At 44.0% G+C, this 15,697-nt stretch overlaps 1 protein-coding gene and 1 long non-coding RNA gene across 5 annotated transcripts; one reads left to right on the plus strand and one right to left on the minus strand.

Annotated features, from left to right (window-relative positions):
* Positions 1–2,211: 2,211 nt before the first annotated feature.
* Positions 2,212–6,048, minus strand: fbl (pantothenate kinase 3 fbl). 4 transcript variants are annotated; one of them, XM_089578953.1, is made up of 6 exons: positions 5,825–6,048; positions 5,348–5,464; positions 5,139–5,267; positions 4,843–4,958; positions 3,765–4,774; positions 2,212–3,707 (listed from the first exon to the last, which is right to left on the minus strand). In XM_089578953.1, the coding sequence occupies exons 3-6, from the start codon at positions 5,147–5,149 to the stop codon at positions 3,654–3,656; spliced, it is 1,191 nt and encodes a 396-aa protein (XP_089435079.1). In that variant the 5' UTR covers positions 5,150–5,267; positions 5,348–5,464; positions 5,825–6,048; the 3' UTR covers positions 2,212–3,653. The 4 variants fall into 4 exon arrangements, with proteins under 4 accessions (XP_089435079.1, XP_089435077.1, XP_089435078.1 ...); XM_089578951.1 differs by having other exon boundaries at positions 5,139–5,464; XM_089578952.1 differs by lacking the exon at positions 5,825–6,048 and adding an exon at positions 5,650–5,818 and having other exon boundaries at positions 5,139–5,464.
* A 135-nt stretch (positions 6,049–6,183) lies between these two features.
* LOC149349968 (uncharacterized) lies at positions 6,184–13,741 on the plus strand. Its single transcript, XR_016290183.1, has 2 exons — positions 6,184–6,692; positions 9,442–13,741. It is a non-coding gene; the product is annotated as an uncharacterized LOC149349968 (long non-coding RNA).
* Positions 13,742–15,697: the final 1,956 nt, after the last annotated feature.

Raw genomic sequence — 15,697 nt, forward strand, 5'->3', positions numbered from 1 at the left:
CTAACAGCCCCTGATATTCGGAGTTACTTTTGTGCTAGTGTTTTCAATTTACCTTTGCTGCAACCTTGGGCTCTGTGCACACTACTTTCCATACTATCTGGGAACCTTTGGTTATGAATTTGATTTTAGTTACAAAACAGTGCCACTAACTTTAAGCAAAGCAATATAAAATTTTGAAAGTTGTCGCAGAAGAAGCTCCCTTCACACATAAAAGAGTTTTTCAACTTCACCAAAGCAGCAAGACTTGGCTGTTGCAGTACACCAAACAGCCTTGGGAAAACCGAAAAAAATGCAACTGTGGTGCGTTCTTGCAATGCCTGGAGGAACCATAAACTATGCAATCATGATGGTCGCCCAGGTAGGTGCAGGAAAATCATTACGCATGTACTTTTGTGTGTCCACTATAGCCATTGGTAAAGTGTCTAAACATTCAACATTTGCATTGATTGAGGCAAGCTGTGCAGCACAACAAGCTAGTAGAATATAATTCTATCACAGTTGAGACTGACAATAGAAAAGGCAAAGGTACTTTGTGCGCCACCTTATACAATGTTTTTGCGGCGAGGAAGAAAACAGCCTCAAACTCGGTGCACCCGGTGCCACTCCTCCTCCCTTGCCGAGGCATGGTACAACAGAATACTTATGTGCTACTGTGCTGCGTGACGAAGTAGCTGCAAAGCGCCTTGAATTGAGACAAAAGGTTGTCTGGCTACCACTGTGCTGTTCTCACTGCAGTAACAACTATTGAAATCAGCAAAAAAATTATCTCCAGAGCTGTGCGAAGTTCATCAATAGCCACATATTTGCAGGTACAAGCTGCTTCAGTTGCAACGCTTTCTATCGGACAAACACAAGCGACGTCACTGGACTGCAAGCACCAACCACAAGTGCTTTACCCAATCGCCAGCATCTTGTGCATGCCCTGAACATTTTGTTGGTGGAGAATGGGTGGTCAAAAATGTAATACCCATGCGTAAGTTCGGTTATGAGCGGAAGGTACTACCGGCACCAAAAGTTCACAGGATGCGGTTAGGTACAACAGAACAAGCATGCCCCACCCAATGATAACGATACCTAATAAATTGGTTGTCAACTTAGGTAGCGAGGAGTGCTACAATAATGTATTTCTATCAAGAACACGCATCTTGTAAACTTTTGCTGCCAATAGTATGTGCTAATGTGGTATGTGAACAACAGCTATTCCTGGAAGTACCCGAACTTGGTTTGGTTTATTGGTTTATTGGGGTTTAACGTCCCAAAGCGACTGAGGCTATGAGAGACGTAGTGCAGGGCTCTGGAAATTTCGACCACCTGGGGTTCTTTAACGTGCACTGACATCGCACAGTACATGGGCCTCTAGAATTTCGCCTCCATCGAAATTTGGCCGCCGCGGCCGGGATCGAACCCGCGTCTTTCGGGTCAGCAGCCGAGCGCCATAACCACTCAGCCACCGCGGCGGGGGGTACCCGAACTTATCCACATCAAATGCACAAGAAAATAAACGTTCATAAAACCGACTTTCACTCAGGTGGTAACTGACAGGAGATATATCGTGACAATTCCATGCCACAGAGGCTCGAACAGTAAACCGAGTGTATGCATAATCATCGAATTCAACAAATGCAGTGCGAATAATATTGCATTTAAAGCAGTCGTCAAGAGATGACTACCTTTGTTAGCTTACAAGTCAGACCTGTTATCAGAGTCTATTTCGAGAACTCTGCCAACTACCATAAAAAGTGGACAAACAGCTGCTCGGTATTTCTCGCCTCATCTCCATCGCGACCAGCAGTATACGCCAACACCGCTTTGCATCACATATATAGGACACACACAGCTCCTATTGAAATTTCACTTCCTTATGTCAGTCATCGACACACACATGTGACCCCATTGTTTGCCGAAGTTCCCAACATTTTAATGAGAAAGCTTTATATGGCTCATCAGCAACGAAACCCAGTGTCAGCGTTGACCAGCAGCAGTGGTCCCAAAACTCCCAGACGACATCACTCTGGTGTCACAACTTTCTTCCGAAGCTGCAGGGAATTGAACCCAGGAGTTTCAGATAATGAGGCAAGCAAGCAGCACAGAAGCCAAAAAACCACACCGTTTCTTGGCAAACAAAAAGGTGAACCTAGTATATGCAGTGCCTTATTACTGTATGCTAATGAGTAGTTGTGCCATAAGGATGATAAAAAATTTTAAATAAAGAAAAATAAAAAGGAAATAAGAATAAAATAAACAATGCTTTAGCACTTAAAGCACGTAAGTAGTCTTGAGTGCCCTCTGTAATTTTTTGGACCGAATGGCTTCACTGCTGCTTGAAAAGCTTTTTCTCTCAATCAGGAACTTTCATAATGCAAAACAACGGACGCAGAAGCTCCGAAATGCCGATTGGTGCTACTTGCATCCGGCTCCGCAAATGCGACTCCGCATATCAGCATGTCGGTGGTTGCTAGCCATGACAATAGATGGCACGTACCACGTTCCAAATATGGCAGCACCCTTGATAAAACAGTCTGTAGTGAGGAAGCTCCCTTTTGTTGTTTGTGCAATATATAAGCACAGTTCACTTTCTAATTCCCTCCAGGGGGTTTTAGTACTCACAAGAGGGAGTATCCACCAACATCACAGCGGCCATAATTTTGTTGTCTGTGGAAAACTGTGCAAGACCGCCCACATGAACAAAGGGATTATCACCTCCTGCTCTGGCCTGCACTGCTGAAGCTATGCACTAGGCAACAAAACGGCACCCATGACATCACTTGAATATCCCTATACTTGGCATGTTAGGCTGTATGTGACTTCAAGAGTGCACAAATAAGTGCGCCAGCATAATAAGCAATCAGCTTCTACGTTTGCTGCAAGATGGTGGAGGTGACTTAATACACAAATGGGATATTTACCTGACTTTTTCACACAAAAGTTCTGATGCATTTTTTATTCTGAACATACATTGAATAGTCTGAATATTTCACCTTTTGATCGATTCTTCACAACTGCTGTAATACTATAGCACTTGTGTGGTCTTGGAAAGTATTTTATGCATAATAATGACTTGCCTGTACTCCTCAGGAAGGAATAAAGGCAGAAAAGTGCAAGCAGAACAGGAAAAAAAAACACCAATCCTGCCTGATACCATGCTGCATACTTTGTCTGAATATATAAAATTCAAAAAATGAAAATGGTGCTAAAAGTATGAAACAGACATGCACATTCCTAAAGCTGTCCTTAAAAAGCACACCCAACTGTTAACTGAGAATACCTTTTGGAATACTATTGAGATTTGCACAATAACATCCCACAATGTACAAAAACCTATCAGATTCAGAGACTCAAAAAGCACTGTTCCCTGAAGGAGCTCATGCAGTGATAACTTGGAGCAAAGATCAACACCATCTGTCCAAGGCCCGCATGGCACCGATGCCGTCAACAGGTGGCTGGCACGCTGGATCGTGAGATGTGCACAGCAAACTGACAAAAGATTACGCACAGAGTGGCACTCCTGACCAGCATGCTAAGCTCATCGAGGCTGGCCAAATGACTGTGCAACAGTGGACCCCACTGGGTGCCTGTCATGCCACACCAGCTCTCGACCAAGGGCCGCCTATATCACAGGAACGTGCCGCACCATAGCAGCGTGGAATGTATGGCTAGCTGCAGGTCTTCATCAGCTCCAGGAGGCAGCCAACAGCACCAAAATAGCCCTGCGGCAGAAGACAGGTCAGTGGGTGCACTTCGGCAATGCAGGGGTCGTGGCTTACCTCATGCTCCAGAAAGAGGGCCTTGAGGGTGCCTTTGGACCAGAACTGCATGGCATATGCCAGCATGCGCATCGAGATGGGGTTCACCCGTAGGAAGTTGCCCACAAAGACAACACGGGAAATGCCCTCGTTGATTGCGCACATGCGGGCAATGGAGCCAATGTTGTTGGTGATGGTGACCAGAGTTGCCCGGGCAAGGTCCTCCCGCGAAGCAGCCTCTCGCCGAGCCCTACAGTTCATGTTCCCAAAACTGCTGGCTACAGTATCAGCACGGAGGTCAAACTTTGGATAATCCCCACCATAGATATCACGCACAAGCTTGTCAACATGAGTGCTGTCCCCCCTTTGAGCAAGTTCAATGGCCTCCTCAAAAGTTTCACATCCTGTCAGCAGACAACAGAGGCCAAGAAAAGTGCCACCACCGAGACTAGTGCCAGTCACACGGTGATACTCGGTAGGCGACCGCACCGCCAGGATGCTCACCCCTGAACCAATGTTTACCACAAGGTATGGGTAGGGATTGCTGAAGTCGTATGGCATTTTGACACACCGTTCCATAGGGCTGCTGTAGTAGTAGCACTCACGGCTGTTATGGGCTTCCATGTAGTGGATGCCACGGATTAGAGAGTCCATCTCATCAAACTTGTGTAGGCCCAAGCCCACCTCAGTACGAAAGTCATGCTCAAACTTGTGGGCTCCACCTCCTGTGGCACACACAGTAGAGGCCAAACTGGCGATCCCCTTGGCTTTGGCAAGCTCCAAAAAGCGGGGCATCTCACTTGTAGGGAAGCGGATAAAATGCAGGGTGCCCTCGATGCCTCCTACCTCAACACCGTCCATCTGCAAATGAACATCTCGCTTGCCTGACTGGCCGTAGGCAGCATTCTTTTTCAGGTAGTGCTTGATGCGCTCCAGGGCTTCTGTTGTCTCTGGTCCATCCTCCACCGCAGGTTCGAAGTAAACCAGTTTCACCAGGGTGCCTCCAATGTCCATGCCAAACCAGGGCATGGCTGCGGAAGGAGAGAAGCAGAGCGTAAGTTTAAGCGCAGGCGGGGATAGAAGGAAACTAGTAACTTACGCGGATGCGGGGAGGGCACCCGGGCAGCAGGTGTAGCGTCCCCGTTTACGCTGGCCATGACCGCTCTCCTGCCATCCGAATCCAGCCCAGTTCTCGGAACGGCTGCTGACCAGTCCCTGGATCACGCAACATCACATCAGCACGGGCGCCGCAACAAGTTGCGATGCGCCACAGACACGCATATGTCCGGCAGCAATGCACGCTCCATTGGTGGTCAAGCCCGCTCGCGCATCAAACACACGCATGCCAAGAGCGCAAAAGCCCGCCGTAGTGCGGACGGTGAAAGTAAAGCTTACGACAGACTCATGACGTCCCGGAAAAAGAGGCAAGTAAAGATCCACACGTCTTCCTCGGGCGGTCCGACGCAAACTGGTAATCGCGCGATCTTTCGCGAGTTCTCGGATGGGAAATGTTTCCCCTTCAAGCTGTGAAAAAAACGTAGCAGATGGAAGATTATACGCAGGCCACGTGGAACAGCGCTCAAGGCTGGATATAGTGACGTAACTGGTGTTTTCAAGGTTTTTCCTCTTGCCAATGCAGGCGTCGCACGGCCACCAGTCCCAGTACTTCCTCACGAGGCAGCCTCCTTGTCTAAGGAGGCCACCATTTACCACAAAGGTTACTGCAAAGAAGGTACTCGCTCAGTCAACCTCCACAATTTTGTCGCGCTGTTTCAGACGCATGACATAAAGTGAAGTTTTGAATGAAACTAGAGAAAGTCATGACACTTTCCGGCTCACATGCAAGAGAGGAAAACATAGCAGCAGCGAAGTTTCCTCGAAAGCGCTACATATGTACTACCCTCACCGATTAATTCGGCACAGACGTTGACACAACACTTTACAATGGCGCTACATCGACACTCTACGTGCTGACGAGCTAAAGCAAAGTAAAGATTGACACTCCTAACGCTCGCAGGAAGCCCAGATATGCTACAAGATTATTCCGCAGACAGGGAAGTATTTTAGCTGATACTTCTTACCAGACGACAAAAGTTAGGCCACCATTTTCTAGACGCTCCCCAGTCCCACACACGACTCGGCAAAAAGCAGAAGAAAGCGGTATATAAAAATTTGCCTAAAATAAGCTTTCAAGTAACTTTTAATACGTGAAATTCATATAAACATGTTTACAAATCGAGTAAATATATTTTCCTTAAACTCTGCGCAGTCCTCGACCAGGGTTGCCTCTTGAAGCGCAATGACCTCGGCCGCCTCGGCCGATGTTTTAAGAATGTGGGAAGCAGTGGGAAGAGGGAAACAATGGACGGATGGATAAGGCTGAACCCTTTAAATTAGGCGGTTGCTCACGCCACCTAGCCATGACTCGTAAAATTAGCCGTGTCTTGGTTTTAGCCACCAGTCAGGTAACCTTCGCTTGCTTATTTCTACCCGTTTAAAATCTATTTTTCCTCCACTGCCCTTAAACCCCAGTGCTTTGAGTAAATCAGCCCCATTGCTTTCAACTGGAGGGTAAAGCTCTTTACAGAAAAGCGATGTATTTTACAGAAGCAAAGCAGCTTACAGAAGCTTAACGCCGCCGATGGAACCGAATCTGGCGTCAACAGACGCTCGACGTTGCAGTGCTCCTTCGTAAAGTTGCTTGACGTTTTATTTAGCATATACAGACGATAACTTGCTGTCGTATGTTGGTTTGCGAAACCAGGATTAAATGTAGCGCACGCTTTCATGTATGAATTCCACCGAGAACGGCAAAAGTCAACGTGCGAAACACGGCCACGGAGCGCGCGCTATGCATCGGCAGGACAACGCATTCCGTTACCGTGATTGATCATCCAAAAGCACATCGAAGTTCACCATCGAGAGAAACGGCGTAATTCGACGCATTCGGTTGGTAAAATATACCACTGATAGTAAATAAATAAAAAATAACTGGAAGCCTGAACGATCTGGCATGATAGGTGTCAAAGCTTTCTCTCTGCATTTTCCTTTTTCTCTCTCTCTCTCTTTTTTTTTTACTGAGGTGTCTTGGTAAAGCTTGCTTCTCAGCCTTATTGTGGAGCCCTTGAGGAAGACCGAAAGGGAAAAAAAAAGGTCTTGAAAGCTAAGGGCGAGAATTCTCCTTGTCATATAATTAGTGACAATTAGGTCATGAGAGGTGCCATAAGTGCTCTACTGTATGGCTGAGATGCAAATCATACAGCTTGGTTACTTTTCGTAAAACCTGTACATCTTTCCAAGCATACTGACTCGGGAATGTACGATTCATTTTAGTCCTTCTATCTGTGTGTGTTTATGCGCTGAAGGTGGCATGACGGACTGTTGAGCTGTACTGTACACGTAAAACACCTCAGGATACCTTAAGGCAGTTCGGGTCACGAATTTAAGACACGTCACTGTTCCAAAACATTGCCTGCAGCACAGCTCACTTGAATTACCTGCAGGTAGGTTGTGGGGAACAATAATAAGGGCTGGGGCACATGCATATTTGAGTTGAAAATGTATCCGTAACCTTCTTCACAGGAAATTGTCCGAGATGTAGTTCATGAAAGGTGCAGATCCATCTCTACCACATTGTGAGTCTCTTAGTAAGCCAAAGGAAGTGTGGTCATTTCTTACCAGATAAAAAAAAAAATCCATCTCTGTTTGTATATGGAACCGGATGTTGTTTCCTTCCAGCTGGAAATCATTCAGTCTCAGCTAGAACGTCTGCTACTTCCAGCTGGATATGGAACCAGGAATAATGTCCAGCTGAAACATTTTGTTCTACAGGCGGGAAAATTTCCCCTTCCACCCTATTTCTGGCTACTCTAGCTGCAAATGCAGCTTGGTTTTTCACAGCACCAAGCCCAGCCCTGATCACACAAAATGCAGTTGGTGCTGTGATCGCATGAAGTTGATGGGTACTTCCTCTTGGCACCTTTTGTGTCTCCATATTCAGCAGTGGTAGCCACTACCTTTTCTGAGAGTGACAATGTAAGCGTGTGTTGCATTCATTGATCAAGCAAAATGACACCTCCGTGCAGCAAAAATTATGATACTTAATTCTTCAACGATAAAAGCACTGCGTGCGAGCAGAAATTTCTGAAGTGTGTGTGCTGGTGCCTGCATTTATTTCTGGTTGGTAGGGATGTTGGTGCATATATCACTTGAAAGTCTAGAAATCCCTGTATGCTAAATGGAGGGCCATTGTCTGTGTAGCAGTACAGAGCTTTCGGTAAAAAGTAGTTGTTGTTGATGTATCAATTTTGACCTCAAGCCACTCTTAGTATGAGCTCTCCAGCTATAAAGAGACAATCGATTATCAAACTGCAGAAGCTTGGGCTTTTTGGTGTAGCATCTTTCAAGTAAACGTATCACCCTAGCAGACAAGGACAGAAAAGGCTAGACGAATGCAATCATTTTTCTCTCCTCTCCTAAGTTAGAGAAACTTTGTCACAGCATTTTATGACACCACTATGGCTACAGCATTGCTGCTTAACCAATGTTACACCCTCTGGCACTATCCTCAGTAGACAAACGAATTCCAGGCCACCGTATTACATATTATGGTTTATGGGGGTTTAATGTCCCAAAGCGACTCGGGCTATAAGGGACGCTGTAGTGAAGGGCTCCGGTAATTTCGACCACCTGGGGTTCTTTAATGTGCACTGACATCGGACAGTACATGGGCCTCTAGAATTTCACCTCCATCGAAATTCGACCGCCGCAGCCCGGGACCGAACCCGCGTCATTCGGTTCAGCAGCCGAGTGCCATAACATAACCAGTGAGCCACCGCAGTGGCCGTATTACATATTAGCTATCCGACAGGTGCCAACACTTTTACTACATTGGGGCGCACATGTGCTCTTAATGTGACTACCTAAGCACTTCATTTTGTTGTGAGTGGAACTAATTGGAACTTGCTAATTTCAAATAAAATCTCAAGTGCAGAGTTGTTTTCAATCCTTTTACGAAACAGGGCTAGTGCTCCTCATTCACTTCTTATTGCCAGCAATGCTATGTCGCTTCTCATAAATTTGCATCTGGGACCTCCCATATTTTTTTTTATTTCTATAATACTTTTAACATTCAAAGAAAGGCTTCAGATAGGGAAGCGATAACATATATAAGACGTGCTGTTTCTCCCTCAGTTCACAGAAAAAATAGCCTCAATACTCAACCTTGTCCGGCAAGTGACATGACAATGGTATGATGTCAGTATGTGCAACCACTGATGTGTTCACCTTTGTATTAAAAATTGTTTGTAGAGGCTGGAAAATAGTTTAAGTTCAAACAATGAATGCCTGGGCCCTCATTTCTGCTTTGGCATTTGTACTCAATGTTGACGAGTAGCTGAGCACTCAAAAGCTGGGCGCACTGCTCCTCTTCGGTGTCCTCCATAATCACAAGCACATTTCATTTAATCTTTGAGCATCAGCAGATTGTGCTGATACTAGAGTGCCAGTAATGCACATGCTCCCTTTTGGATGGCACAGCCATCAGAAGTAACCCATTCTACATTCTACAGTGAAGCGTAATGACCAATTTGGATTGCGAACTTTACAGTGTAGCAGAAAAAACCGTGGTGGCATGCTTGGCGTGCTTGTATCCTGAGCATTCTCTACTAGGCCCTGCCATGCCATTCTCTGATTACAGTGGATGACAAGCTGACTAGGCAGTGCTGATCCTGCCCAGTGTTGGCCTTTTTTTTTTTTTCTGCCGAGTGGCCTTGCAGTTTTCAGGTCACAAGTACGTATGTAACTGCTGCTCCTGTATCCTTGTGAAAACAGCATGTACCCATGGAGGGAACTCAATCCCCTCCATGAGTTGACTTTGCTTCTCAGTACCACTAAAACAAGTTTTTTCACCCTGTCATTGCAGTTTTACATTCACTGTAATGATAGTCAGACGCTTGAGTTTTATTGTTTACTGCAGCGCAGCTTGTCAATGTTTGACGAGTAATGACCAACACTGTCCTCAGTTGCATCAACAGCTGGTTGCTTCCACAGACGGGCTGTAAGGAGTCCAAAACCACTGTGGCCTGGACATTATACACCCCTCAGTAAAGAATTTTTTCACATGTTCATTCTTTTGGTTTTTTTGCTACCATTAGCTGCCATAAAATTTCTCATTCCTAATCCCTCACCATTTACAAAAGTGAAGCGCTGCAGTACAGTGGTAGCTGGCTATAAGCAGAGGATGAGCACAGAGTATGCTCCAATACAATCACACTTGGTGCTTTTGCTCTGGGGAGCATTATGTAGTACAAGTAATAAATGCAGTTAGGGCTACTAGAAAAACTCTTCTGCACAAAACATTGCTTTTGTGTAGATGTGGAGGCTACGTACAGAGATAAAAATGTAGCAATACATGTGCTGCACGCAGCCTCACTATGCTACTAGGAAGTGCGATTCCAGTGAAAGTGACGCATTTGTAAATGGCTTGAATTAAGGGCTCAGTTAGTTGCTCTGTAATTGCAGTATTAAAAAAAAAAGAAAATGGGTGTTGAGAATTGTGTTTGCTATTAACCTGAGTGATGGTCACTCCTTCTTAACTTTTGCTTTTTTTTCTTGTGCAAAATTACGTCCTTACAATACAGACCCCTCCAATAACAGCAGACTGTCGCATTATAAAGGTACCCAACTTTTTTACTGTGCAGATAATGTACTTCATCATCTCGTAGCATTCCTTTGCCCTTTTAAAGCTGCACTCGCTGCAGCACTATGATACAAAGAGAGGAAACTGGCACCTTCTTTCCTCATTTTTCTAAAATGCATGCATGCATGCATGCAACAGGCAGTAAAAGGTGACATATAAAAAAAAAGACACCATCAATACAGTGGTATGCACTGTAACACTAACATGACATCTAGAAACCTTAAAGTAGCCATGCTTAACACACACATTCAGGGCTAGACATGTTTCCTCAAACGCTGTTATTGCTCAATATCAAAAAACAAACTATAAATGACACGGCTAGAGATGGGGCAATCGATAAGGGAGGAAATAGGATAAAAAGTTCCCAAGAAAAATTGGCACACAACTGTGAGATGAGGTTAAGCAAGGGCACTATGACAGCCTGCAGAGGTATATGTCAAAGTTAGAGAATTTCCTTGCAAGGTAACCAGATACTTATCTGCCGTTCACATGGCAAAAAAAAAAAAAAAAATAGAAAAGGCAGCAATATGCACTCAGCATCCTTTGTAGGAATGTGATCTTTAAAAATGATATGGAATCGGCTGAAAGCCTCGATCTAAATGAAGAAGCTACACAAAAGACTTGTTAGCAAGAGCACGAGAACTCCTCTTCCACCACTGTTCTTTACCTATCAATAATTAAGGACCGTGTAGCCCATGCAATTAAGTGTCCCCAATGTTTGCAGTGTCCAGGCTAGCATCATTGGTTAACTATACTGACACTTAAATTTGCTGCAAGATGCACCTCACACTACATGGCTTTACTCAAAACTCACTGTTGTGAGCAAGACTTGACCTGCTAAACATTCAGGTCACAAGTGGCGCAGTAGCCATTGTATAAGTTATTTGAAGTGTTACTTGCATGACTTGTTCTTGGCCGCGGAAAAGAAAGACTTCAGAAAAAAAAAAAGAAATACTGAGTGCTTGGAAATTTCTTTTCCAAGATACATGGGATGACTTGTAGCAGTCAGCTGATGCAGATACACTGAGTGTCAAGTGGATACAGAGCAGGGTGACCACAACTGACTTGGCGCTAAGAAACCTATGTCCCATTTTTGTCAGAGACAAGCCAAAAATGTCCTGCCTTTTCATCACGCCTGCCCTTTAGCATAGGTTGTGCATGGCACTTATGCAGTTACAAAACCAGGATGGCCTTGGAAAGACAACAGCTGTAGACACCAGCGGCAAGATCATTCAGGAACGCTACATTTGGTCTTGCCGTCCAGCTGTTTTTACTCTGCTGTTAAGGAAAGAAGCTAATGATGACACCTTCTCACTTTATTCTTACACGTCATCACTCTGCTCCCGAAAACAACAACGGATACATCTCATTTTCCATTTAGAAAAATCTGGTCACCTATTCTTCTAGCTGCAGTGGCTCAATGGTTGCAGCATTGGGCTGCTGAGCCTGAGGGCATGGGATCAAATCCCTGCCATGGCGGGCATGTTTCAGTGGAGGTGAAACACAGAAACATGCAAGTGAGCTGTGCAATATAAGTGGACGCTGAAGAACCTCAGGTGGTTGAAACTAATCCGGAGCCCTTCACTACAGCACCTCTTTCTTTCTTTCATTCCCTCTTTCATCCCCTTCCTCAAGGCACAGTTTTGAGGTGTTCACAGAGAGTGAGATGGTTACTGCACCTTTCCTTTCTTCTCAAACCATTCTTCTTATTCTGCTGTTTGAGACTCCTAGGCCATCATGGTTGGCAACAAAGCAACAAATATGAAACTGTTTGCCAAGCTCTGTGGTTCAAAGCAATTGGCTTGCTGCAGAATAATGAAAATAATTAATCATATTTATAAACATTGCACACGGCAAGAAAGATAACCCATGCATGAACTTGCAAGCCTGAAGAGGTTTGCCTGAGACACCAGGAAAAGTACATAAGGTTCAACAGCACGTGCTGCTGGGAATTTTCCTTTCTTTCTTAAAAGCTTCATGCACAAGTTACCCAGGCACTGAGACACCATAAAATGATGACACTATGTTAGAACTCTGTGGGGGAGCCAACAAACTACCCCAATGGAGCTGTAGCATGGTGCCACACTTTGCTACCAACAGCTGTCAAAAGTTATGTAAAAATAATTTTGTAAACAGCCATAGACATTACTTGCAAAATATCAGCTGTGCTGACTCAAAGCCATGTTAAGTTTTGATCAACACACTTTTTGGGAGCAAGCATCATGATGCGTTAACAGTAGCACTGAAAGACGCCAGAAGAGGCATTACATGCCTATTTGGTTGCTCATGCATCATGCATGGTGTTTTGGTTCCAACCATTATATTGTTGCTGAAATGGATAGGTGCACAGGACGCACACCAATATTACACTAAAATGCTATTAATGGAGACCAGCAGCACTGACCAGAACAGTTCAGAAACTTTCACTCATTTATGCCTTTGCAGTCCTCACCCATTGTAAGTGCTTTACTTTGTCTCTAAATTTATAACTTCTCATTTCGTATGGTGCTTCATCTCGTAGCTTGGCCATGCCTTCAAATGGCATGCAAATATAAAAACTTCCTCTGACTGAAATAAAAAGTCATTCACCTTAATTGAAGAACTTCGATTTAGTGAAAAGGTGGTCATGCAGTATGAAAGTAGACAATGAATGAAACTAGAGTGCAGAGATCAAGCACTGAGCTATAAAGTCTCTTTAAAAACTATGATCGCAGTGTGCATTTTTTTTTCAATTTCCATCACTTTTCTTCACCTCTCATGCAAAGCAAGCATGCAGAAGTAACCCTAATGAAACTGCGCAACGGTGAGAAGCAAAATGTCACTGACAAGTGAAACTGTCTGAAGCACTTTAGTGGGAAGTTTTCTGTCGGTGGAAAGAAATGTACAGCAAGCTGAAAAGAAAGCTTCTTACTTCAGTGCCCTGTTTTAACTAAATGTCACACAGAATAGAGTGTTCTTTACACTGCCTTCTACAAGAAAGAATTTGAATAGTTAACTGCTGTGCATTTATCCCTCATTGTGCAGAGCATTGGAACTGCACTTGCCACATGGCTGTAGTTTGTGCACCTTGTGCACTTTTTTCTCTTGAACATTTCAGCCCAGCAGTACCAAAAACAAAGAAGCTTCAAGCTGCACATGACCCAGAGTACTCAAGGGCAACAGAACATGCTGCTGTGTTTTACAGTGGTCAACATGGCTTCACAGGAGGCTTCACCCCCACTAGAAGTATCCTGACGTTAGACATTGCATGAAGTTACAGCAGTTAAAAGATTTACTGAATATATCTACTGAACATTTACTGAGTACTCTTCCATGTTTTCTTTTTTACCCTGTAGCTTCCAGTTGCGACAATGCAATCAGTATGCTTATATTTGAGATGGGACGTAATGTCTAGGCTGATATGAAGGAAGCAAAAATTAAATAGGTACCGTTATAACTTCAACAAGTTCGAAGGGTGCACCAAATACACCAGTAGAGAGAGGGAAAAAAGTGGCGCACTGCAACATAGACTGCCTCTAAAAGCTTGTCACTATACAGTCTTGTGTGGGATTTAAAAGGAAGAAACAGCGCGAAGAAACGACACACACACGAGTGCTGAGTTGTGTCATTTCATTTTGTCGTTTCATTGTTCTTTTTGTGTTGTTTCTTCATATGTCCGTGTTTCTTCCTTTTAAATGCATCACCAACTAGCCCGGAACCTTGCTCTTCCTGTGTGAGATGGTTTCTTCTGTGTTGCATCGATTGTGGCTGTACGCACGAGGGCAGGTATGGCTAGAAAAACTTTTTGATAGGCCCTGACTAGGATGGCAACTGGCAAACCAGAGGGCTATGAGCAAGGTGAGAAAGTTGGTACATACTCATGGTGACAACAGCGGTGAAGCAGTACAACTTCATTTTGTGTGGTTTCTGTACAGAAGTATGCACTGTAGCAAAATCACGGAACTGACCAAAACTGTCAGAGTGATTGCTACAATAACAACGGAATGCGGACTGAAATATAATACACTGGCTTTACAAAAATACTAAAGCTTGCGATAGGCTGCATGGCTACAGCTCTGGTAGGAGCAGTGGTGCAAAATCACTATAAGAAATACTACCAAAATTTAGTAGCTTGTGTTTTTTTTTTTTCTTTCTAATTTTCCTGAGAAAAGTAAGAAGGAAAATTAAGTTTTTTTTTAAATGAGCCTAATCCAGAACCCAAAACTAAGTCAAATTATACTGTCATAGTAAGCAAATTCATGCGTCTTTCCTCTGAAGAAACTATGATAACAAAAAGGGACCCATAACACCTAGAAAATGTGCGTGCAGACCCTATTTCAAATAAAAATGAGCCAGATTCTGCTGATGTATGGATCAAAATGAGCCAAATCCATTCATCAAGAGCTTTCTTTGTAAGCTTGAGCCTCATAGCTTGGACTGTTTCGAGCGTGGTTTCATTTATTCCTTCTGCAGTGGTACTTTATAATCAACAGCATAGGATGTGAAGATATTGGCGGAAGATTTAAGCCCAGAAGATAACAACAAAGCAGTCGTTATCCCCGTTGTCAAGGAAGCAGGGTTGCGCCTCTGCTACTTTCAGCTTTAAGGTGCTTAGTTGGGCTAGTTGGTATTGGCTTCCTAACTTCATTATTATACTAGCAAAATGGCAGACACAGGCATGAAACAACAGGACTAGAAGTTGTCCCATCATTTTATATCCTGTCTGCATCTGCCATTTTGCTACTAATCGTGAATTTTGGATGCTACAGTGAAGTAGAATCTAAGTTCCATGCATCCTAGCCAGTTACTTTCTCACTGTCAAAGTGTGAACACAAGAACACATTGTGTGCGTCCCGACTGCACACAATGAATGTTATAAATGTTTTCCTGCTCAATTCACAGCATGATCATTTTTAAGCATTATTTTCACAAATGGATCTTAAATTAATACCCTAGAAATAAAGTTTCTTGGAACAAAACTGGGTAAAATCTTGATTTTCACATCGAAAAAAGCCAAAAGTTTACATGCTGATACTGACCTAATTATTTGCACAATAATTTTTCAGTACATGGTGGCATAGAGTGGCTCCATCTAACATGTAAAGTGTAACATGAAACAGCTTGGATAGTACTACGGTTTATGTGGTTAAGTCCCTCACGTTTTTATTACTCCTTAGGTGGATTTGGCTCATTTCAATAAAAAAAGCTCAAACGCAGTCCTCTCAGCTTCTCTACCGGCCTATGGGTAGTCTGTCCACATGGCTTGTTTGCAACC

The sequence above is a fragment of the Amblyomma mixtum genome, chromosome 3 (genome assembly GCF_055824585.1).
Source record: "Amblyomma mixtum isolate Tamu chromosome 3, ASM5582458v1, whole genome shotgun sequence".
NCBI classification, from domain to species: Eukaryota; Metazoa; Arthropoda; class Arachnida; order Ixodida; family Ixodidae; genus Amblyomma; species Amblyomma mixtum.

Bases quoted from the DNA above. Each gene is read 5' to 3' on its own strand.
- fbl (XM_089578953.1), bottom strand. The intron at 4,775-4,842 runs GTAAGTTACTAG...CTCCTTCCGCAG, and splicing joins GGTGCCCTCCCCGCATCCGC to CCATGCCCTGGTTTGGCATG. The intron at 3,708-3,764 runs GTAAGCCACGAC...CTTCTGCCGCAG, and splicing joins CCCTCTTTCTGGAGCATGAG to GGCTATTTTGGTGCTGTTGG.